At 40.2% G+C, this 25,191-nt stretch overlaps 1 protein-coding gene across 2 annotated transcripts; it reads left to right on the forward strand.

Annotated features, from left to right (window-relative positions):
• Positions 1-47: 47 nt before the first annotated feature.
• Positions 48-24,712, forward strand: OSBPL9 (oxysterol binding protein-like 9). Of its 2 annotated transcripts, XM_010186958.1 has the most exons (20): positions 48-137; positions 2,054-2,101; positions 6,777-6,806; positions 7,652-7,702; positions 11,954-11,992; positions 14,720-14,813; positions 15,370-15,471; positions 17,139-17,298; positions 17,983-18,095; positions 18,370-18,488; positions 19,305-19,390; positions 19,627-19,801; positions 21,278-21,362; positions 21,624-21,734; positions 22,098-22,161; positions 22,271-22,411; positions 23,271-23,349; positions 23,646-23,737; positions 24,211-24,346; positions 24,453-24,712. In XM_010186958.1, the coding sequence occupies exons 4-20, from the start codon at positions 7,655-7,657 to the stop codon at positions 24,525-24,527; spliced, it is 1,719 nt and encodes a 572-aa protein (XP_010185260.1). In that variant the 5' UTR covers positions 48-137; positions 2,054-2,101; positions 6,777-6,806; positions 7,652-7,654; the 3' UTR covers positions 24,528-24,712. The 2 variants fall into 2 exon arrangements, with proteins under 2 accessions (XP_010185260.1, XP_010185261.1); XM_010186959.1 differs by lacking the exon at positions 11,954-11,992.
• The last annotated feature ends 479 nt before the right edge of the window (positions 24,713-25,191 follow it).

Raw genomic sequence — 25,191 nt, forward strand, 5'->3', positions numbered from 1 at the left:
CTAATTATATATTTGATTTCTATTTATTTATTTCTGTCTAGGGTGTGGATTCAGGATTTGTTCCCAGCGTCCATGATTTTGACAAGAAACTCACTGAGGCTGATGCTTACTTACAGATCTTGATAGACCAACTGAAGGTATGGTAACTAACTAGCGTGTTTGCTGTGTTGGGAGTCTGCTTGGCACATGTTCTGGTAAATTTGGGGTGCAAAGAGAGCTCACCTGGCTGAGCTGACAGTGAGCAGGAGAAAACATAGAATTTTGTTTTCTCTTTTCTCCCAGCTTAGGATGTTACGCAAGTTATAACTAATTATGAAATAAGGATATTTTTACTACAAGTATAAAAATTATAAGCTAAGCGCTGAAATAAGCTGAAAATGTCTTTCTCTTAGAATGGATTTTGGGATTGTTGAAATAGAGTCGGAAAGTAACTCAGATTTTATGGAATGGTTTACAATGGCTGAAACACCCTTTTGTATACATAGCTTCATGGAAATGGCAGAGATTACTTAAGTTTAATTTTAAAACATAAGTGAATCATTGTATTGCTCACAGCATTTTAGAATTTATCTTGAGAATATTCTGTCAAGTAGTACGTAACTACAGTTGCAAATAGTTTCAGACTTTGTAGCAGTAGTGGTAAATAATCTGTTCTTTGTCCTCGTGTGAAAACATTCTGTAGAAATTTTGTACGAATACAGTTCCCTTACGCTTTGTACATGTATTTTGAGTATATGGGAAAGTGAGGAATGATGAGTTCATATCTCTCAGTACTCACCTTACTGAGAAAAACAGTTTTTGCTGCTGGTCAGGATGCGTTTTCCCATGACCCAGCAGGTTAAAATTGCTGTTGAGATGCTTCAGTTCTGCTGGTTTGGATTTTTTTTTCTGATATAATGGGCAAGTTTTGCATGTGGGATATTCAGCAAAAATTCAGGTGCAGAGGGGGGAAGAGAGGGGAAGAGCATACCAACAAAAATGGAGGTAGACGTAAACAAAATTCAAAGCTAAACTGCAAGGATTTATCAGGAGTTGGCTTCGTCTCCAGCTTCAGAGTCATCCAGCACGCTTCACTGCTGAAGGAAGGTATTTAAATCTTTGCACCTTGTAGCTGTTATTTCAGGCTGACTGCGTGGAGGGGGTATAGGAATTAATAATAAAAGAAGAGTGAGTTTGAGGATGGACAGAGACTAAGATTACGGTCGTGTTTTAGAAACAGAAATGAGCCCTCAAGGAAAGGGATCACGAGTCAGTTTTAGGCAGGCAGTTCAGTAAAGAAGTGTAGCTCACCTTCTAAAAACTGCAGCTTCTTTTCTGAACAAGAGCGGATGTGATGAACTTTTGAGCATTATCCTTAGTCTTTTTGCTTCCTTGAACAACTCGTTCGCAGTGATTATTTGTATTTGCACCTCAGGTTGTTCTTGGAGGCAACTTTTAACTGTTTCAGCTCAGCTTGTGTTAAGTACAGATGCAAGCTTTTCAGTAAGAGTTTGTTTCGCTTTGCTTAGCTGCATCATAATCCACTTCCAAGAAAATAAACAGAAGTTAATGCTGGGAAATCACTACAGAACTTTCAGAATAAGTGCTTACAAATCCTACGTGACTTGAATCAGGTACCTGAAGAACAAGGTACCTGGAAGGGCTGGAAAGGGTTGAGGCTGTCTTGATGAACACTCTCTATGCCCCAAAGGTCTTTGCTGAAATAAAAGAAGGGCAGTTTGAAGTGTTCTGATGTCACTTTTATTACTTAACCTCACCTTTTTGTTCAAACCGTGGTAGAATGGTGCCAGACCGAGCTGTGGAACTAGCTGGGATCTGAGATTTGGCCTCTTGCAGGATGGGATAATGTGAGAAATCAGTTACTAATTTGTGGTATCACAAAAGCTGTAAAGAAATATTAGGCAAAACCTGCTTTGGGTCATAATAACAAGATCATGTAGCTGAAGTATGTATTAAATACTTTAGGTTTTAAAATTTTGGCATTTCAAAAAATATATGAAAATTTTGGTATATGGAAGAAATAACTTTCAATATTTTCACGTCTTTCTTTTAGCTCTTTGATGAAAAACTCCAGAACTGCAAAGATGATGAACAGAGAAAAGCAAGTACATTTTGTCTTAAATATTCCTTATTTTGCTTAATCAGATGACTTTGTGCCTCAATTTGCTATAGTCTATAAATATTTAAACATTCTTTGTCTATTTTTATATCCCTCAAGTTGTCAAAATCACTTAAAGCAATTCGAATAACTGATAGCTATTTTTGTTGTGAATAAGTGGTAATCAGACTTTTTCGTAATACTTGGTGTCGTAACATAAAAGAGGTTTCAGTCTGTTGGGCACGATTCCTCTGTCTAAAGCATTTTAACTTAAATTTGCTATTTTTTCATCTTTAATGAGGATGAGTGTGTAATGGTTATAGGAACAGCACAGCTATTTCGAAGGAAAAATGTAAATATTAAGAGTCTTGTATTTCGAGTAGTCAGTCTGCATCCTGGGTGGTTCTGTGGCTTGCATGCCACATGTTGCAAGTCTGAGAAGACTGAATTTGTTCATCTTAGGTGAGGATGCCAAAAATGTAACTTGCTGTGCGAGCAGCGCTATTTTAGTGAGGTTGTGATTCACTCGAGTGTTGTGTGTTTTTTTGCATCTCCTCCTGTTCCATTTCAAAGTCAGGTTTGTAGGTTGGGGATCAATCCCTATGTTTAAGCAGGGCTAGCACATAGCTTTGCTGTGGGGTTGGCATAAAGCAGTATGCTGGGTTTGTCTCTGAATTTATGTGTTATGGAGGGCGGGATTTAACATTTCCTTATGAAGGGTTTATTACTGAGGAGTTGCTTTTGTTTTCAGTAAATGCAGTGATTTCAGTGTCATAAAGCATGGCGTATTCCATCCTAGTTCACTCCTTCTCCCCAGTTTCACTTGTGAAAAGCAAGCTGATCTTTTCTTGGTGTTTGGGTTTGGAAACAGTTTGATGCTTTCTGTGATCAGTTCACTTCTTTATAATGGTTGTGGCCTCTCTTGTGTTACCCATCTTGTTGGATGTGTTGTGTGGCGGCGTGGAGACTTCACAAGTGGTGGTCTTTCTAGAGTTCTTTTGCATGTACAGGCTTTTAAAATAGCCTTGAAGCACAAGCGTTCTCTGTTTAGATGTGTTTAATCTGTAGACAACTGACCAAAGGAGTAAGATGTAAAGATTTTGTGTTTCTCCTTCAGTGTGTCTTACTGGGAGGAGTTCTCCTTCAATTTTGACCTCTCTCCAGATGCTACTTTGCAGATCAGGCAGTACTTTCCTTTTCCCTGTGACCGTGCTTCTAATCCCCGGAGACTTTGCGCATGTTGTGCTGATTCTTTCTTTATCTCTGCAGAGTATCCGTGGAGCAGACAGATTGACTTTATCGAGTAAGCAGGAGGCTTGTTTAGAAGAGGTCAGCTTCCTCTGGCTTTAAGTCCTGATGAGTGTTGCTCTTACTATGGATTCCATTTATTCTCTATTAAAAATGAAAGACTCGGCAAAGCACTTTTTTGGTCATGTAACTTCCTGTACTAAAGCAGCTAAGAGGTTTTTTGACACTGTATCTAGCAGTTTTCCTGTTTGTTTATGGAAGTATGGCTCAGCTCTCAGACTGTGAGCTGAGTGTAACCTGCAGGATACTTCTGTCCAACCCATACATAGTTTTTTTTTTTGCTCTAAGGAAACAAGATTGGGTTATTTGAGTATTTCTTGGAAGAAGACAGTGCAGATGTAGACCTGATGAATTTTGAAGACAGAAATCGTGTGATTATCATCAGTTCCCTGTGTTACAGTGGTAGTCCTTGCAGAACTGCAGCTGGCACTGTGTAGTGGGATCATGCTGTCTTGCAAACGTGTATAGTGAGCACTGCTGCCCGCTTTGCCGAGTCTGCCGGTGGAGTACAACGTATGTGTGAGGGAAGTGTGTGATCTGAGGGTACTGGTGTTTCAAGGCGAAGACAGGATGGGACCTTGCTTTCTTGCAGTGTTAGTGATATTATTGGTGAGAACTTGAAGTTGACTTTTCTGTTCAGTTTGGTGAAACCATCTTGACCACACGTATCAGGGAGAGTAAACCTGTAAGCATTGAGAATAATCAGAACAGAGAAGAAGTGTATATTTGGCAGGCTGGAACAAAGCTGACATTACAAGATTTTGGAGGGAGTTGTAGCCTGCTTAAACTCTTTGGATCACGATGAGTACTTTCTGTGAAGTAAATCCAGGACTGAGCACGTGGCCTCAGATTGTACCGTACCAATTCTGACCATGAGCCGACTGCCCCTGTGTGCCTATGTTGCCTCTCCTTGCTGGACGAGCTGACCCCTCTGTAGTCACATGATTGCTGAGTGAGGCAAAAATCACGTTCAGTGAAATAAAATTTGCTTTCTATTGGGTCACCAGTGACTTCATGAAAAGATCAGTTGTCGAGGAGGTACAACAAGCAGCAAGTGGAGTAGTTTCAGCAGCAGCCTGCGATTTGATGAATTAGTTATAGCATGTGGCTGCATTCTGCAAATGTAAGCCTGCAGGAAATGGATGTTTCACTTGAAAACGTGTATTCATTACCTGAAACTAGGGGAACTGTTGTATTAAAATTTTAACCAATGACTCTTGTAGGCATGCTGAATTTGAGTGGTCTTGTTGCTAGTGGTCCATCCACTTGTTTTTCTCTCCATAGTGCCATGTCTATAGTATGTTTGTATAGGATCTTACAGGGTGAGAGTTCATGAACTTTATTTTATGGACGCTTGTGGCACCATTCTAGAGTAACACATTGCTCATGCAAATCCAGAGACTTCCACATCAGTGTTGGCTTAGCCCTAAAGCACAGGGCTGGTGCCCTTCAGAAGGGTCTTCCAGGGGCTGAGCCTGACTGACTTGACCATATTGTTCTAATGATTTTGTGTACCTGTGAAGGAGACAATACTCTTGTTCCCTGTACTGTGTTCTTGCAAGGTAGCTGTGCAGCACAACTGTGGAAATACTGGATTAATGCACACTGTGGCTGCTCAAGCTGGCTGGCTCACAACAAATTGATTTCCATCCTGGAAAAAGTATGATTGTGGATAGGCCTTGGAAACCAGGTGTCTTGAGGCTTTTCCTGTCTCAGATCTGTGTGATCTTGGACAAATTACCCTTTTGTCTGTACCTATATGTGAGAATAGCAATGTCTTAGTCTGTTGTTTGGAAAACTAAAAATGGTTAGGGAGAAAACGGTGTGACTAAATTACATTATATGGCTGATGTCACCTTCAGATTTTCAGCAAAGATGCTATCAGTGAAGGGAACGAGATGCCAGTTTATTTGGTGTGTAAATGCTCTATAATATACTGGGGGGACAAATAGATAAAGAGTAATCAAAACTGCTGACAGCTGCCTAGAGTTGGCCATAAAGCTTTGAGTCTGAACAGTTTATTTCAGCTGCATAATCTGTCTGACAAGATCTGTGTGTTTGGGTACATTGCTTATTCTGTTTTGGCTGTAAGGCTCACAACTTCGCTGCTGTCATATTTAAAATGCCCTTTTCAGTCTGTGTTGATAAAGGTTGGACTGGAAGTATAATGGAGGATGAAAAACAAACAAAAACAAAATAGTTTTTAGCTGTTTGCCTATTTTTCTGCTAGCAGCAGAAGTCAATATAATATAACTTTGTGATCTAACATCCCTGATCTGCTGTTGCTAGATCAGCGTGGTCCAGTCTTGCCAGTGGAAAAGGCTGGGGCTGGGTGCTTTTTGGCCACCTCTTGCCAATTAATCATGAAGAAAATGTATAGCATCCTTATGCACAGTATATAGAATGGAGTATAACTGAAAAAAACCTGCCCAGGTATCAGCTGGGAAGCTGTCACTGCATTGTTTTTTTTAATCCATAAATTGAGACTGTTCATTCCTGGAGATGCGTGTTGCTCTCTTGCAGTACAGAATTTGGCTTCCAATGTTGTGTGGGGAAAAAGTTCCTTTAGCACTTGGATTATTCACGAGTCATAAAGGCTGTGACTCGGGTCACGCGAGACACTCATGTTAATCAGAACAAAGAGGTCCGCTAATGGAATCAGTGAGGTTTAGTGCAGAGTCCGATTTAATAACTCTGCCTTCTGCAGACAGACCCAAGGACACCAGCAGGATGCGTGTGCTGCTTAGATAAGTCATGCTTATGTGTAAAGGGACACGCAGATGCCTTTTGCATGCCTCAAGTGTAATTCCACACAGGAAATCTTTATGAACCAGTGTTTCTAGATAAAACTAAGTAGACACATTTCCAGGTGCACTTTTAGTGGAGGCTCAGAAAGAGCTGGAACGTGAGTGCACTGTTATTTTCCATGACTTTTTTAAACTGTGTTTAACTGCATATGCTTATTGTACTTCAGCAATGGTAATTTCAAGTAATGATCGTTGGAATGTGCCACCATTCGGTACACTACATAAGGATGCAGACTGAGCTTACAGTGAATCTTCATTCCGCTTTTTGCTTTTGTTGATGTTATGCACAACTCACGTATAGACTTGGGGTAAATATGTATAATGTTGCTGCTCAGACATTCCTAACCTTGTCGTCTTTAAGCTTTAATTATCAGTTTGACTTCTGTCTTGTAAATTACAAAATGAAAAATGTGCCTGTATACAGAAATAGTCTTTAGCATGTTGGTTGCTTTTTTCCCTCCCCCAATTTGAGATTAAAATGTAGTGCTTTTTCAGCATTTAGGTCGAACTAGATGCTGGAAATTGTGTCTTTAACCACACTATTTTAATCTTTCTTTTTACAGAAAATTGAAAGTCTCAAAGAAACAACCAGTGTAAGTTTCTCTTATTTTTATGTCTATTATATATCGATTCTGAAATGTGCCTTATTTTCTTGTGAAATTTTAAAAAACCTTTTACAGAAAAGTGAGAATGCATATTGGGTCCAACAGCGTGGTGGCAGAGGCAGCCTGCTTCTGGTGCCATATCCGGATTTATGTCTAGCCCCTTCACATCATAAAATCGTGGGATGGTTGAGGCTGGAAGGGAGCTGTGACTGTCTGTAGTCCACCCCCATGCTCAGGGCAGGGTGACCCAGAGCAGGTTGCCCAGGACCAAATCAGCTGGGGTCTGCATAACTCCAAGGGTGGAGGCTCTACAGCGTCTCTACAACCTGCTGCAGTGTCTGGCCGTGCCTCGAGTAAAAGATCACTTTCTTGTGTTTGAGGTCCATGTCCTGTATTTCCACTTGTGGCCATCACCTGTTGTCCTGTCACTGGGTACCACCGAGTCTGGCTTTGTCTTCGTTACCCCCTGCCATCCCAATCAGAGACTGATGAGCATTGATAAGGTCTCCCCTGAGCCTGTTCTTCTCCGAATTAAGCTCTCTCAGCCTCTCTTCACGTGACAGGTTACCTGCTTGCAGCGCTCTGAAAGTTTGCCGCTGCCCTCCGTGTCACCCCGTGTTGTGCGTGGCTTTTGGAAACTTCACTTTTCTGCTGCTGTGCTTTTGTGCCTGGAAAAGAAAGGGGAAGGGAAAGTAGGGTTTCTACAGAAGTCCATTTAGTTCTCACCCAGTATTTCAGTTACTGTTCTGCATAACGGATAAAAATACCTGTAGATGCGAAATGTGGGATAGTGATACAATTTGGTTTTCTTCCTGTTATTTTTCTTTTCCTAGAGCATGGTAGAATCGATAAAACACTGCATTGTGTTGCTACAGATTGCTAAAGTAAGTACACCGAAAACTATTTTGAATTTTAATTATACAGCATGAATATGTGTGACAAGAATTGAAATCTGAAAGTGCCTGCTCTATGATCCAGGATAGATAGATACATTTAAAAACCCCTTATGTAAAAGTTGATTTATGCTGCTGTTTTAATGACGTTTTGGAAATGCTGAGTTCTGCAGCAGACAGCTCTGTTAATGTTCGTGGTAACAGTCGTCGTCGTCTTTTGAGATCCACTTCTGCAGACTTTGCTGTTAGACTAAGTAAGAACTTCCAGCAAACATGAATGTGACAGAACAGAAACTTAACAAAGCTCTCCCTTCTCCTTCATTTGAGAATGTGACTAACATGAATAGAAAAAGGGAAAATTACGATGTTAATTCTCTAGGCAGGTTTGATGAGATTTTTAACAATTCATGATGGTGCTGGAACTTCTTGAAGTCAGGACTGTAGTGTTTGAGAGTGCAGTGGAAGTAATGCACTACGCTTTTTACTTACAGGTGTTGTTACTTTTTAAAATATAGTGAGATTTGGATCTGTTTTTGTCAGGGTTGGCTTGTATACTCCTTCATGTACTGCAGTTAGGATATGTTGATTATGAGCCGCTGATTGTATCTTGAGATAAAGTGAAGGAAGATGGAGGTTTGCAGTGAAATTAATTTATAATATTTTCAGAATGTAAGACTGAATTGAATCAGAATATATTTTGATTTATTCAGAAATAAGGATATGTTCTTTCTTTAGTCTAGATCAACTTCTTTCTTTTTGTAACTTTCAAATGCAGTACTGCTGTTTTCTTCATTCTAGATGCCAGATACATTGTGCAGACTTTTGAGAGCAGTGAAAATTGAAGTGTTTAGAATCTTGCAGGACCAGAAGTCAGTCACTTAAAGGATCAGTGCACACTTTGAGAAATTCAGATTTCATGTCCGTAGCTTAAAAATTCTGAAGAAAAGGAGCATTAGTTAACTACAGGTTTATACAAAACCAAAACTATTCTGCAAGTAGTAGTAGTGTACATTGAAATAGTTCTGTGCCTCATGAATCTAGAGCTAGAACAGTCTTTATTTAATGTACAGTGATACTGGTTGAATCCTTCCCTGTAGTGACAGCAAGAAAAACCTTGTCAGTACTTGCTGTGGCTTACTGTTGTTTAGTGCTGGGTGTGTTCAGAATTGTTGTAGTGCAGTGAAACCAGTGACTGTATGTCCTGCTTTGGGGATTGGGTGCAGTCAGCAGACAGATTAGATGGTTGCTAGCTTTCTTACCCAGCTCTGTGACTTGCTCTATTAAGGTAGCTGTGGGAGAAACTCTGTGCAACAGATGACTTGCTCATTTTTTGTTCATTATATAAATGTATTTAATAATTGTTATTTACCAGAGGTCTAATTCCTATGAGATTTTACTTTTTAAAAAACCAAGCTCTGCTATGTGATTAGCGAATCTGGAAGAGCAGAGTTATAATCTTCTTTCTGAGTTTTGATCAAAGCTGGTCAAGGGTGGCTGAATTAGCCTTCTTGTTTCTGTTGAAGATCAGATTCCGTTTCTGCTGTAGGTAGGTTTATTGGGGGACAGACAAGTGCGGTTGCTTATTGTGCACCGATGCTTACCATATTTTGTAGTTGGGTAGGTGGATTGCTGGTTATGGGCAAAACTGATCTTGTAGTGGCAGTTGCAGTCGTTTTTTATCAGGTTCTGTTCCTTGCTGCTCCAACCACCATATAAGCCTAAAGGTAGGTGGAATTTGGGTCCCCCAAAGATGCTAAGGCTTGCTTTCTGTTGCACTAAATCAAAGCCTGAAGTCTTCCTTTCAGTACCAGTAAAGATTAACCAGTGTGAATATATGGGTTTATCCATTGGAGGAGTGGGTTGTTTTTGTTTTTACTAAACCATACCTAAAGCTCTTGTAGAGTTATTGAAAATGAGGTGGTTTAATTGAGTGGTTTATGCACAGCTAATTGGAAGTTGATCCACATATAGTGACAAATACCCTCTATAAATCTTCTTGCTGTTCTAATAACCTTTATTCTGCTTCATCTATTCATCATCTTCCGCTCTCTCTGTCATGCAGCTATAGTTGTTGACTACATAGCACTTCTGTTCTCCCCCCTCCTTCCCCACCCGTCTTTTCTACAAACTGTGTTGGTGTCCTGCTTTCTTACTGCTGTAGGAAATGAAGAGTGCAGGGGTTTTAGTTTGGTTTTGCAGATCTGTATGCTGCACGTGTATGAACCATTTTGCATATAAAATTGTGTTTTGTCTGTCTGATAGCCTTCTGTTCTCCAGTATACAACCTTTTAAGATTCTGCAGGTTTTTTCCCAAAGCTGTAAGGCAAGTATGGCTGCTGGCTTACACTGCTGAAAACAAATCGTATTAACACTGCCGCTGCCCCCGTTGTTACTTGTGCAGTGCCTTTCTCATTAGGAGACAGACTTCACTGTTACCTTCTGGTTGGTTGTGTACCTTGAAAATTGTCATCACTTCTCTGTATACTCAGAAAATCTCCGTTTCAAACGTGCAGCCATTTATTGTTTGGATGATTTTAGTACATTGAGGCAAGCCTGGGTTTTTTGGTGGGTTTGGATTTTTTTTTTTAATTGTGTATTAAGTTAAGCTGTTTTGTGGAGTCTTAAAACAATCTTCCTTAGGACTTGGCCAGTTGAATTTTCAGTGGACTTACTGGTAAATCAAGTGTGTAATCATGCTACTTGTACTTGAGGTCACCCAAGGCGTTTTCAAAACAGTTAATTAAATAGCAGCTAAGTAAGAATGTGTTATAATGCATACATCCCTTAACACAAAGCAGTCAAAATAAACCAAGTGGGATGGGTAGGGGGAGCATTTGTCTTGTCCCCTTAGTGTGTATGGCAGATGAAGCTTTGGTAGTCTGTATGTGTTGTAAAAATAGGTGTAATGGACTCTCAGTGATTTGGTAAACTGCAGTCTTATAACAGAAATTATTATACATTTTATAAAATAGCTTTTATAATTTAAATATTTAGGTTGGCATCTTTGCCTTCCCTTTTTCGCTCCATCCTTTCTGGTCAGTCTTGCCTGCCCGATTTTTGTGGCACTTCTCCCTGACCCCATCCGTGTGCCCCTGCTGATGGCACATTACTGAGACAGGACAGCAAGCTTCAGTTCACATGCAGCATCTTTGTGTTTAGGTCTTAGAGGGGACCACATAACATTGAAATTTTGTATGTTGGAGAGAAAATATAATATATTTGGACTCTGGTGTTATTCTTTCTTTGTAAGTTTGCAACCCAATGGGACTCATTGCCCTTAGTGTCGATGTTGTCATGGAAAGCTTTCCATAAGAAATGCCCATGGGCAGCCTTGACATTTTGAGCAGCCTACTGCCAACTATATAAGCTAAGGAAGAACATATAAAGTATCAAAACATAAGTGTGTGCCCACTTTCTTAATACCATTTACAGCTTTTTTTCTTGTTCCTCTTAACTGTAACAACTGGAAATCTGGGGAAATGCTCTGCAGGCAGGTCTAAGGCTTACACTGACAAAGCTATGATGGTGATACGAACTTTGCAGCAGAGGTGAAGAGATTTGGCTTAGTGTTTAGTGACGTTTCTGTTGTTGCTGGTACCATGTTAAAACTGTGCTCACTGTAGAGTGGCATTAACTTGCCTGTTGCCAGTGTCATTTCCCCTGATGACAGTTTTATTCCATGCATTGCCTGCTTTTCACATCTGCTTCTAGGCAAACCCCCCCAGATCCTAGACCGTAAATAATCTGAAGACTTTTTAAAATCTAGTGGATACCAAAAAGCAAAAGTTAAAAACATTTAACTTGTAAATGTACCTCTTCCCTTCAAAAACAAAGAGTGCTTTTGAAAACTTGACTTCAATATCACAGTTCATCAGAAACAGAGAACTTTGTGTCTTGTGGTTTTCAGGGACTCCCTGGTGCTACAGACCATGTTTTGGGGGAGTCTTAGCCGTTTGGGAAGACTTATGTTAACAAGTAATAGTGCTCTGCAGTGCAGAAAGGATATTTTAAAAGTTGCTGGAAGTTGCGTGGGCAGGTCCTCAGAAAACGCTGATCTTCAGCGGTGCAGTGATTGCGTACAGGACTGTTTCTTCTGAGTTATTTACTGTGTCACATGGTGAGGAGCATTTTATGGCTGAAAATGTAAACATTCCTGAGAGAAACTTGCTGTTCTCGCATAATGCAGAGCTGATAAGTCATGCAAGATCATTATGTTGATGTTTTTAACATTTTTTCCTTAAGGACCAAAATAATGAGGAGAAGCACGCAGATGGACTTATAGTAAGTTTAAATCTAATCTCTATCTCCCTTTATTTCTGCAGAACATGTGAACAGACCTGAATTTCCACTCATTTTGCAACATACTTCTTCCTTTCTCTAATTTACTGCTTCAAGTGTCTTGTTAAAATCCCTGTTGAGTCATTAGCTTCTGAGGTTGGCTAACACCCTTGCCTTTAGAAATAGAGAAATCAGTTTTACGCTGAGTATTAAATGGCAGCGTTACGGCTGAGCACTCGATAAAAATCTGCCACGTGAACAGATGGAAGGGGAATTGTTGGGATAGAAGCAGTTGTGTGTTACATCTGAAGTATCTTTATGTATGAGATATCAGCTGTCTGTGTGCTTCAAGTAGTTTGTCCTTTCTACAGTGCTGCTCATTTGATGCAAAGTTGTATTATGTCTGTTTTAGCAGTGTTTCTTCTTAATATAACTGCTGCATTTTTAATATAACTTCTGTCTTCTTCGGTTTCGGTCACATGTTACTGCTCTTTCCTTGTTCTCTTTTTGTCACTTGAGTACATTTCAGATGCTTGGAATAGGAGATTGGTTTCAGTAAAACCCAACTGTCACAGTCGTTGTGTTTTCATTACAGCTGACAATAGTTCCCAAGTTTTATTTGTCTTTCCATTGTATACAGCTTTAGCAGTACGTTTTTCTGGAGTGAACTTCGAACTATTCTAATTGTCTGTGGGCTGGCTTATGCTGGGGAGAAAAGTAAAGTATTTCTGTAAGAGGATATTAACTGATGCATCAGTGATTGCAAAACCTGGATTTTCTTACGCTATTGAGGTCAGCGTTGGCTTGGGCTAAAGGTCAGGATTTCACTTTAAACGTAGGCAGGAACGTGGTTAATGTGTGATACTGTGGTGGGATGGTGCTCTTGTTCCTACGTGGTTGTTTTCCACTTGTTAGAGTAGGAAACTTTCGGGTCTGCCTTCCTCTATTTCTAAACCACGAAGGCACACCCCAGAGTATCGCAAGAAGAAACTCCAGTTCGTGTTGCAATGTGGAGAATTCTGTGAAGATAAGGTTACAATTCTGCATGCAAAGTCAAAGTTATTTTGTTGGTTTTTTCCTTTATCACACCGGTGTTCTGTACCATACGTATTTTTAGTTTCCCTAAAAACTGGGAGAGAGGGAGACAGCAATAGCATTCTGTGCGTTGTAGGACCATCTTGATTTGGAAGTTTCTTAACTCTGAAAATGGGATCATGATTTTAACCTCTGAAATACGTGGGACAGGGACCTACCTGTGCTGCATACATAACTGCAAAGGCAATTGAAGTAATGTGTAAGGGCCATTGATTTTGTGCTGGAAACAGTGGAGTAACAGTACATGTACTGGACTATGTCTTTCTATACTAATCCAGCAGCAAAAATGGAGAAAGCTATTTTTATGACTTTTTTTAAACTGGAGATTTAAAAAAAAATGGGAATAACAGTTTTGTTTTCTATTAAATAAATCCTGTACTCTAAAAAATAATAAAATCTTCACCGCTTCACTGATTTCAGCTGTAGGATAAAGTTCAGAGTAACAGTTAATCAGGAAAGGAGGCAAGAAAAACGAGTCTTCCTTTTGTAGGAAAATGGGTAAAGAAGGTTAAAGTGACCCGGTTTCCCTCAGTCTGCATACAAATAGAAATTAGTAGGCCAAAGGGAGGGAAGAACAGTTGGAGGGTCTCTTCTTTTTTAATGTCTTCAATATTTGCCTAAAAAGAGGATAGAAATAAACATACTGACTAAACTTGAAGGCAAAGCTCATCCAGCTTTTTTAAAACCATAACTTTTTTTTAGTGTAACTCTGTATTTTGTGACCTTCCAGTGACTGACATTCTTCAACTTAAGAACAGTAACAAGTTTTCCTAGCAAATTGAGGCAAATATTTTCATGGCTCTGCCATAGATCAATGGTTTTAAATAGCAAGATGTTTGGAAAAGGGTTTCATGTCCTTTATTTCCAACTAACAGCCCACAACAACAGGTTGTTCTGATTGCTGTATGTAAACACAAATAATGAAAAACACGTGTATGATGATAAAATTGCAGGCCAGTGAAGCAAGGTAAAATCATTCTAGTTGGGATCTTTTAATCCCAAAAATTTTAAACTCCAAAGTTTAGATTCCAAGAGCATACACTGAAATCAGTGACTTTTGTGAGTGTCAGGCTGGATTGGTGCTTCATTCTCAAAGTGCCCACGTTCACGAGTAGACTGAAATGTCCTCTGCTGGAGATGGAGTAACAGAAAACTGTTAGCTTGCATGGAAGGAGTTTTGGCAACAGAGGCACTTGGTGGCTGTAAGCATGCTGATGATCCTTGTTCTGATTTATACCTTGATTCCCTATGGGCTGGACAAATGAATTTTTGAAAAATGCAGATCACCTATCCTGATCTTTGCCAGATAATTTTCATCTAACTTTCCACTCTTTGCATGCCATACTTATTAATGGAAGACATTGGAAGGAATACCAGAAGCTAGAACTTGAAACAAGAATTCTTTATGGGACAATTCAGATATGTAGCAGATTCAGTTTAGTGTAAGATCTGTGTAGAGTTAGCGTATTGCCACTTTGGAAGTACTTCTCATGTCCCCAACTGTCAATTTGTGTTTCGCTTTCTCTCAGGAATTTGCTGTCTTGCATTTGGGCATCTCTTGTCATCACAATGTTGTTGCTATCTGTGCTTTTTTTTAAATTGAGAAAAAATGTGCTTTTCCTTCTTTTGTCTCAGAGCACGATAAACCCTGTTGACGCGGTCTATCAGCCCAGTCCTTTGGAGCAGTCGGGGATCAGCACAATGCCTTCCCAAGCGGTGATACCTCCAGGTATGGCATACAGAAAGAACCTCGGCAGAAATACTCACGAGCAGAGCAGGATGCAGCTGCAGTTGCATCCAGTTCGGGGCTGCGTAATAGCGAACAGCTTGTGTGTCATGTGTGCAGTACGTGCATACGTGTGAGACACTGCACTTAGTGTGCACACTCACCACAGTGGAGCGAAGGAAGGGAAAGGAGCAGGAGGCAGGGAGCTTCCTCGGTCATCAGGTGAATAATCTTCTAGTTCTGTGCATAAGCTGATAGTGCTTGCTCTGAGTTATATTTCTTATATTTCTAACATACTTTCTTAAACTACAATTTTTGGAAAAGATAGATGCTTTCCAGCTAAATAACTGCAATTTTAAAAAATGCCGTCTTTGATTAATAATAAAAAAGAGCTAAATAATAATGACAGAAATGTGATTTTCTGTCTGAATGTCTTTTGTAGAAAAATATTTTAATTTTGAAGGTGAGGTGAAATAATGTGGAGTCTCCTTCCCAAAAAATGTATAATTCTCATATTTAAATGTGGCTTTTGGGCTTAACGTATCAAAATATCCCCTAGAACCTACGCAGTTGTGCAAGTCAGAGCAGCGACCCTCATCTTTGCCAGTGGGACCTGTAGTAGCATCACTTGGAAACCAGACTCCAACACCAAATAGTACAGGTACAGTTCTGTGTAACTGTCTTGTTGAATACATACTGTCTGTGACCTGATGTAATCAGCTGTTAAGATATTACTGTATCGACTTACATCTTGCTTTTAATCAACACACATTTGTGTTGTGCTGAAATCAGTTCTTCTGCTGTTTCTCCCCTTCCATGAATACATAATACACAGTACTTCTAGCTTGCTGTCTTGTCTCCAGCACGTGATCTTGCAGTAATTGGCACAACAACTTTGTGGTTACTGTGTGTGGCCTTTGGGTTGATTCCCTTCTCTCTCCCTTAAACAATAGCATTTGTTGGACTTTTTAAAACTACAACAGATGCTTTGAAGCAATATATATGAAATTTCTATAATTACCTGTTTATGATTCCTATAATACTTTTTAAGGTTTGGGTTTTTTTTAAACCATAGCTACATACTTGACATATTTTTATTGATCTGTGTACATTGACTGTTACTGGTCAGTTGTATTGATTATATTGTCCTGTCGTGTGTGTAAATGATTCTGTTACTTTATTGCTACCCTTCCTTCCCAGAACACTAATGCGTGTTTAAAACAGTGTTTGTCCAAGTCTGAAAAATGCAGGATACCCCTGCTGGCCTTTTCTCCTGCCAGAAAGTTCCTTCTTTTAGTCTTACTCTGTGAATCTCATCTTCCAGTTAGTTTCTGGTGATTGTTGTTTAGGTAAATACCTTGCCTTGCTCAGTAACCTCTGTTGTGACTTAGGCTTCCACAAAAAGTCTGTGTCAGCGTTAACCTGGTTTGTCTTATATTGCTATGACTCTTTAAAAACGGTGAGTTAGCAGTGGGACAGGATTCATGGAGTCCAAGTTAGAAACTGTATTCATTAAATTTTGGCACAGATGTGTTTGTTGCTAAATTGAAAAAAGATGTTTCAGGTAGATAGAATACAAGTTGAGTGAAAACTGGCACCCACCTACGATGGGCATAGCTCTTAGTCTGCCCAGTTGCATGGGGTTAACTGGTGCTTGGCAAAAGAGGAAGGTTCTGGTGAGCAACAGATGAGTCAGCATGGTGCCCTTGTGATGATGAAGGCTTTGCTGGATGCTGGACTGGATTAGTGAGAGACTGAAGAGCAAATTAAAGGAAGTGATTGTTCCTCTTTACTTAGAATCTGTGGGACCACGTCTTGAGTACTAGGTGTAGGTTTGAGTTCCACAGTACAGAGACATGGACCACCAGGATTAGGAAGCTGAGGCTCATGATGGTCTTAGAGGCTGAAAGGTCACAAGGAAAACCTGACTAGATGGGAGCTTGAACAAGCTGGTCTAATTTTGAAGTTGTCTGGGCATTCAGTGGGGAGTAGGCCAGATGACTTCCAGAAATACCCTCCAACATAAATCATACTATGACCCTATACAGGTTTTCAGTATTGTTTTGCCTTTAATTGACAACCTTGGAGAAAACATGTCCGTATACTTTACTGTTCTGTGTTACTGATTTTCCTTGTGACCTTTCTGGTCATTTGTCTGTTAACTGAAACTAGGTGTGAACCGGACTTTGCTTCTGATTTTGTAAGTTATCTTACCTTCTGAGTTCCCATTAGTCTTTATTGATTTGAACAATCCTACTCATCAGTTAGAACTGGTGGACTTTGAAATAATTTGTTTTTATTGAGTCTGTTATTTTTAACGCTCCACAGGAAGTGGGCAGTCGGCACCTAGCAGCAGTCTCACCTCTCCAAGCCATGTCAACCTGTCTCCAAATACAGTCCCAGATTTTTCTTACTCAAGCAGTGAGGATGAGTTCTATGATGCTGATGAATTCTATCAGAGCAGTTCTTCCCCAAAGCGATGTATGGAGTAAGTACCTGAAAATACACAGTGCGTGCTGAATACAGTTTTTATCTACAAGAGCGTGGCTTGTCTGCTTGTAGGAGTTAGTTAAGCTAAGTAAGCCAATAAACCACATTGGCTCTGGGGGGAAAGAAAAGGCGGGGGAGGCAAAAAAGCCACTGTGTAGCAGTAAGATTGCCTGCTGCCCCAGCACAGTCATCTGGGGGATGCAGTTCCTCCTCTGCTCCTTCCCATTCCATCAGGTCTGTATGTTGAAAAAACTAACGTAAACCAAACCAGCTCAGAGAGATGATCTGAAACCATGGTGTATTTCACATGCATTTGTTGCAGCCTCTGGTAAATAGCCAATTCTATCTCACACTTACTAAAATAAATTTTTTTGAAGTTGACTGCCTTTGCCCCAGACTTTTATGTACTCTTCTTTTTTATTAATCGAAGATGAATTTTGAGGTGCTGAGTATTTCAAAGAGGAATTAGTCGGCTGTTTTATACCTTCAGGTGTTAATGTCTTAGACTGCAGGCTTTCCCATCCGTTCAGCTACAGTCCGTTTTAAGTTTTCTGTGAATTAGCGTGCAGTCCAGTTATTAATGTCTATCAGTAAACTTAAGGAATTGATATCTATGTATATAAAATCATCATAATTTGATCTGAGTTAGTTCATTGTAAACTGAGAATTTATTGCTCTTCAGATCCTCAGGGTCTGCTGCACTCCTAACTCGGAGCAGCACGGGAAGCAGTCTGAAACGTCCAGATACCACAGAGTCCCTCAATTCTTCCATTTCTAACGGCACAAATGATGCTGGTAAGTGGGCTGTGCGAATGTTCAGTAAGGAGCTCTTGACTGTTACTGTGTGTGTAAACCGAGTCACTATAGGTGTGAACATATGGATATGGCAAGGTACTTATGGAAAATGGTTTATCTGCTGTTTGTTTACTAATGGAAGATTGTTGAGTTGTAGGATTTAAAGACCTCCATTTTATAAAAAAGACCCTTTTGACAGCTAAAATATATGCTAATTAAATGCAGTCTGTCTTTGAAGGTTTAGAGAAAAACAAAAGCACTTTGGTCTTTCCAGATCTCTTTGATCCTCCTGATGACCGGGATGATGATGGGGAAGGAGAATCAGTGGAAGAACATAAGAGTGTTATTATGCATCTGTTGTCACAAGTTAGATTAGGAATGGATCTAACAAAGGTAAACTTGTTGGCTGTTCATGGGGAAGGGAAGGAAGTAAACCCTGAATTCTGTGTAAATCAGTTCAGTGTTAAAGTAATACTTGAACTGTTACTTGTTCTAAGAGCTAGTGAAGCTATAATCTCTCTAGCATGGTATTTTTTTAGTTGGAGTTGTCACTGGGAGGGGAAGAATGAATGCAGAATAAATATATCCAACAGCTAAAATCTTCCTCAGAAAGATTTGCTATGGAAAGTAGCTGTTTTTTCTCTTTGAACCTGATCCTTGGAGTACTTGTAAAGCTGGGATAGGAGGGAGGCTGTATGCAGTAGTAACATTTCTCTTGTCTTTAGCTTCCTAGAACAAAGATCTACCAGATCCCAGTGTATGGTGACATTCAGTAAGACATAAAAAAAATAAAACGCAATTAAACATAGAGTGAAATGTTTTCCTGAACTGGGATCTCATTGGGTAGATCCCTTGTGTATTTTAAAATGCTACCTGTAGGTCTGGCAAGTAGAGAGTTGGATTTTTTGTGAGTGTGATCCATGTTGGTGTCTGAAGGTTGAGTGAACAGCACTCTGAAGGTGTTGATCCTTCTGGGCAGCTTGGTTAAACTTAAGTAATTCCAGATTGAAAAAGAGCAGGAGAGATCAATCCTATCTTTAGTTTCCTTAAGTGGATGACTTTGTCCATCCTGGAACTCACAACAGACAAACTGCTTACAGGCACAGAAAGCCGTGAGTGGTCTGTGTGCTATTTACAGTCAGTGCTTAGCCTGCCTTTGTGCAGCATGTTAAAGTACCTGGTTTGTAATAGCTGTTGTTCTTCTCTCAGGTGGTTCTTCCGACTTTTATCCTGGAAAGAAGATCACTGTTGGAAATGTATGCTGACTTTTTTGCACATCCGGACTTATTTGTCAGGTATTTGATTTTTAAAGTGGGGCCTTAACTGGTTCTGATGTTGTTTGACCCTTGTGGGCTGCCAAAAGGAAGTTGGTAGTTTTGTAGGATACTGCTTGGCTTTTCATCTGAACTTGAAAATAGTCAAGTAGTCAAGCTTCCAGTTGTAAGCAAACATCCAAAAGCTCTCCGTGTTTGAGGTATCTGCTTATATCTCATTTTGCCTGTCCTTCTTTTCTCTCTTTTTGCCCATGCAGCATTAGTGACCAGAAGGATCCGAAGGAACGAATGGTTCAGGTGGTTAAATGGTACCTCTCAGCTTTTCATGCAGGAAGAAAAGGGTCGGTTGCTAAAAAGCCTTACAATCCCATTTTGGGCGAGATCTTCCGATGTCATTGGGTGTTACCAGGCACTGAAGGTGAAGATGATATGGTTAGTTTCTCGTCTGTTTGTTGGTGCCTTGAATGCATGCAAACAGTTCCCAGAGCTTTATTAAGTTACTGACTGAGATGGCTTACACTATGTTTAAGAAGTAGCAAAATCAACAAACTATGGCCATTTCTTAACTGATTTCCCCTCCCACCCCCTTTTTTATTTGGATATTTAAAATATCTTGCATAACAAAATTTGAGCTATTAGTTTTTTAAGAACTATTTGACATGTTGAAAACGTTCCATGTTTTCTGAACTGTTTCATAGCACTGAGTGTGAATTCCTTTCTTTCCAAAGTTCTGGGTTTTGTTATTTTTATTTTATTTTTTTTATATTTCTCTAAAACCTTGTATTTTTACCAGTGGGGTTTCTTTCCCTCACTCACAGCCTAGAAAGCAGTGCAGTTTCTCTGGTATATTTAATTCTCCTTGTAAAAATCTTTCTGTAGACTTCTGCAAGTTTGTATTCTGAGCTTGGATAATGTCTCAGTTGTGCATCTGTGTCTGGCCACTGCTCTCCCTTTTGTGCCTTACTTGGGGGTGACTGGCCGGGTGAAGGACATAGTAGCATTAGCACCACTCGTAGTCTGAACTCGTCTGCCAGTGCATCAGCTTTTCTCTTATTTGCCCGAGTTTCAATGAGATTGAAGGAGTAACTGGGTTTACACACATGAACTGTAGTCAGCACAGTGCCCACTGATGGCAGAGGAGAGCTCTGGCACTTGCAGCGCACCCTGGTGTGGGGCTTTTGTTTGGTTTTTTTAACACCTCATGTAGACTTCTCACCTTGGGAAGTTGCAGAGGATGATGTGGGAAGTGCTGTTGTGAGATACTTCATGTAGCCTCATGGTGGTATGTCTAAACATGTCACTGTTTAGGTAGAAAACATGTGTTTTTCCCTTTTAATTCTCTTCCTCCCAACTATTTTGCTCAAATCTCTGTTTCCAAAGTGAATGTTTGGACTCCTGTTTGCTGGCACAAAGACAATATTGTATTTGTGCTGCCATTGCTTCTAATGAGTCACACTTTTTGTGATTTGCCACAGGAAATTAATGCTGTTTTATGGTTTCGTGATATGTATGAGCTGATCATTTTTAATATGCATATCAGACTTTATCAGAAGCAAGAACTATTTCTGCTACCCATTTCTTATTAGTTAATAAGAAATTTCCTATTAGTTAATAAGAAATTAAGTGGATTTAAATCTTTCTTTGTAGTTGGGTTTATGTGTGACTCCTTCAGTTTAACTCTTATATCTGGGGCATCTCCCCAGATATATTTATACTTAAAACCAGGAGAGCAGAAGCTGCCTGTTCTTTAGGAAGCATCCCAGTTTCAGGAGTAAGGAGGTATTCCCCGTTGAGTCAGTGAACTGACATACGTTAAAATCACTGCAGTACGTTTTTAGAAGTCTTTAAACAGCATCCAGTGTTCTGTAAATGCTGCCAGTGATGAAAATCCTCTCTTCTGTCCCACAGGAGCCGGTTTTGGAAGGACCAGTTCCTTGGGTCAGCAAAAGCAATGTAACGTTTGTGGCAGAGCAGGTCTCTCATCATCCTCCAAGTAAGCTGAAAATTGCCTTGCTAATAGAGGTGGCATCTGGATAGGAGCGACAGTAAAGTCAGCTCCTGGTTTGAGTCTTGGGTGTGCATTTTCTCTCCAAATTTAAAGGCTGAAGGATTTCTCTATAAACTGTTTTTGTGAGAAACAAATTGCAAACTCTGCTGTCACATAACTATGAGGCATTTTGAGATATGAGGAATGAATTTGGAAACAAGAGTATTAGTGTCTTTGTGCTGCTGTTTTTAATACCTTTCCCTTCAGTTTCAGCATTCTATGCAGAATGTTTTAGCAAGAGGATACAGTTCAATGCTCACATATGGACCAAGTCAAAATTCTTAGGAATGTCTATCGGAGTTCATAACATAGGGCAAGGTACGTGTGTGTAAAGTTGACACTAAAGAGAAATTTAGTTTTAGGTAGAATTTTTACAGAAATTATTTAAAGTCATCCTATTAAACATAAAGAATGTTTGAATTTATGTAACTAGAGCTTATGTATCTAGGAGTCAGATTCCGTCTGACCCATGGTGCGCTGAAATCACTTAAGGCCTGGTTTTTCACATACACAGAGCTGACCCTGCCTGTTCTAGAAGCTGGGCATTCTCAGCATCCATAGAAAACAAAGCTCTTCACCTTTCCTTTATGTGGCACCTGTTCTTAATGAAGAGATAATGGTGAAAAGTTTTGTAGAGGTTTTGCTTAATGTTTTTTGAATCTGTTTTTATTTGTTCAATAGGATGTGTCACATGCCTAGACTATGATGAACACTATATTTTGACCTTTCCTAATGGTTATGGAAGGCAAGTAAATGTTTTATTTTTACTTTCATTTGTAATACCTTGTAATATTTCACGCTTAATATTTATTGGTTCAGAGGTTATAAACATATACATGTGTTTATAATTGCAGGTCTATTCTCACTGTGCCATGGATAGAGCTTGGTGGAGAATGCAGTATTAGTTGCTCAAAGACAGGTTACAACGCTTCCATCGTCTTCCACACAAAGCCGTTTTATGGAGGGAAGAAGCACAGAATTACAGCTGAAATTTTGTACGCAGGTTTCCTCAGTTAATCACGCTTTTTCTCTACTGCAGTGCTGGCAGGGCTTTGTTGAGACAGGAGTGTGAAATACTGAGGCAGCTCCACCAGTAGCTCAGCTCGTGACTACCTGTCTGAATGGCATTTTATAGCCAAGATGTGGGAGGGGGGACATGCATGGGCCTGCATCCTGCCCTGTCCTGCTCAAAACATTCTCAGCTGATTACCAAGAGGAACTGACGTTTTCACTCCTGAATTACCCACAGTGTCATTACCTCTCCTGAAAGCTAAAATACTGAAGCCAGCCTGGTACTCGTGCCGTTCACAGTGTGTCAGTTACAGCTCTGCTGCACACCTGGCTGTTCTTATTTGTGCCCATGGTTTGTGAGTTTTGGTTAGACCTGGTGCATGTGCCCAGAGCAGAGAACGGTGCAGATCCTTCCTCTTAGCTGGTGATCTGCTGTAACGCTAGTAAGTGATGCTGACAAAACGAGGTTCGTAACTCGGTTTTGAATCACTGTGATAGATGTAATTTGTGAACCAGTGTTTGCGTTTCCTGGGAGTCTGGGGAAGAAGCTCTGAGTTTTTGAAACTCTTTTTCACCTTAAACTTACCATTCTTAGTTTCTTTTCAAAGCCTGTAAGTAGTTTCCTAAACTCCAGATAACACCCTAGAGCAAGACCCATCTAATCCTGAACCAATTCATGCAAAACGTCTTACTTGTAAGCAGAGCCCTCATCTTTTCTGTACTGTGATGGCCGGTTTAAGGCTGATACAAGTCAGACTGCACAGCAGCTTGGGTAAAGCCATGGTCCTTGAGGGTCTCAGTTCCTGTAACACAACTGAGAAATGACTGTTTCTTTCCATTTAGTTCTCCCAACGACAAGAAACCCTTCTGCTCCATTGAGGGAGAATGGAACGGTGTCATGTATGCAAAATACACAACAGGGGTAAAGCCGCTTTTTGTTGTTGTTGTTGATTGTGCTTTAAAAGTTTTGGTCGGTTTTTAACAAGCATTAATAGTTGGAAGTCCGATGAAACAGCCCAAAGGGTCACTGAATTTGGGATAAAAGTGCTGAATTTAAATTAGAGTTTTATTTTGATAGCTAGAACAGAATCTAAAATAAAAAAGATGGTTTCTCAAGTATTTACTGACAACCAGCATGCTAGAGTGTGAGGGTCTATGTCTTGTAAGTCTAAATAAAGAACTAATTTTATTTATTTATTTAAAACTCTCGCTCTCTAGGAGAATGCTGTCTTTATCGATACCAAGAAAATGCCTACCATTAAGAAGAAGGTAAGGAAATTGGAGGACCAAGATGACTTCGAGTCTCGCTGGTAAGAACTGTAGTTAAACGAGCAAGTTAAGACTTTTTTGTCCTGTTTTTTTTTTTCCTTTTTCCCCCTCCAGTTAGACCCAAGTTTGTAGTACCCAGTGTGACAAACGGTGCTTGTAATCACTTGCTGCATGGATGGACTGTGTTCTTCAGCCCTTGCTGCAGGACACAGCCAAGGAACAACAGGTCGGGGTTTTCAGGACGAGGAGAGCTGTAGTTCACAGTCACATCCTCACGGGCCCCAGATGTTCCAGGGAGACTGAGAGAGCTTCACTGCAGCCCCTTCCCTCCTGGCAAGAGACAGTGCAGTTGTGGTTTAATAAATATTGGGGGTTTTCTGCCATTTCAATAAGCAAGACCTGCCTTAATTTAAACAAGTACTGATGATGACGAGGTGCCAGTGATGTTTCTACAACCCGGTAGCACTTTGCTTCTATAAAGCAGTCTCCATTCAAATTTCTTTTTTTTTTTAAGCTTATGGAAAGATGTAACCTACAACTTAAAAATTAGAGACATTGATGCAGCCACAGCCGCAAAGCATGCGCTCGAAGAAAGGCAAAGAGCCGAAGCCAGAGCCAGAAAGGAGAGCGAGACCTCATGGGAAACAAGGGTGAGCTTTATTTGAACAGTGTAAATGCCCTCTAACCTGCAGCATTTGCTCCTTTGCAAATGAGTCATTAAAAGCTTACACTCGGTTATTTGTCTTTTTTTCCTAGTTATTCCATGAGGATGGCGAGTGCTGGGTTTATGATGAGCCACTGCTGAGACGACTCTCTGCCGGCAAACACTGAGCGCGCTGTGAGACCAGGAGACGTTCGAGCCTTGGCTGAGCAAAGTTTACACCTGACACCAAGACAGTCATCAGTCATTGTGTGCGTACCATTCGGAGAACCTGACCCCCTCCAACTGCAGTGGTTCCTATCTCAGGGATACTGGACTTACTGGTGCAGATAAGCAATTAAACGAAATAAGAAACATCTCAGCTTTGCCTTGACTTATGTTGGGCTCTGCTCTACTGGCGGTGCATTCGGGTTCAAAAGCAGGCTCTTGGAGCCCCGTTGCCTCTAAAGCATGGAGTGTCTGGGCTGCGAAGCGCATACACTGGTATAACCACTGTGAAGGCCATGGCATTGGTATCAGTTGCTTAATATTCCTGGGTCCTACGTATTTAAAAAGCAAGGAACAAAATGCAGGATGGCACTGAAATCTGTTGTTTGCAATGTGTAAATAGGAGGATTCCTTCGGTGGGACAGTTTGTTAGAAAATGCTACATCAATGTTATCTTCCACCTGTATGATAATCAACTCTTTTGGCATTTCAGTGTCTTGCCCAAAATAACTTTGTTATTTTGAGATTAAAATGTAACCCTAGATAATTCTACTCAATGCATCTTAAAGCTTCATAAAATAGATTTTTTCAAACTTCTCTTATGGACTTTTTATTTATTTCATAATA

Source organism: Mesitornis unicolor, unplaced genomic scaffold (assembly GCF_000695765.1).
Source record: "Mesitornis unicolor isolate BGI_N332 unplaced genomic scaffold, ASM69576v1 scaffold26826, whole genome shotgun sequence".
NCBI classification, from domain to species: Eukaryota; Metazoa; Chordata; class Aves; order Mesitornithiformes; family Mesitornithidae; genus Mesitornis; species Mesitornis unicolor.

Coding starts and splice junctions, on each gene's coding strand:
- OSBPL9 (XM_010186958.1), top strand. CDS start 7,655: ATGGTAGAATCGATAAAACACTGCATTGTGTTGCTACAGATTGCTAAA. Junction 22,162..22,270: donor TTTCCTAATGGTTATGGAAG/GCAAGTAAATGT, acceptor TTATAATTGCAG/GTCTATTCTCACTGTGCCAT. Junction 23,738..24,210: donor GATGACTTCGAGTCTCGCTG/GTAAGAACTGTA, acceptor TTTTTTTTTAAG/CTTATGGAAAGATGTAACCT.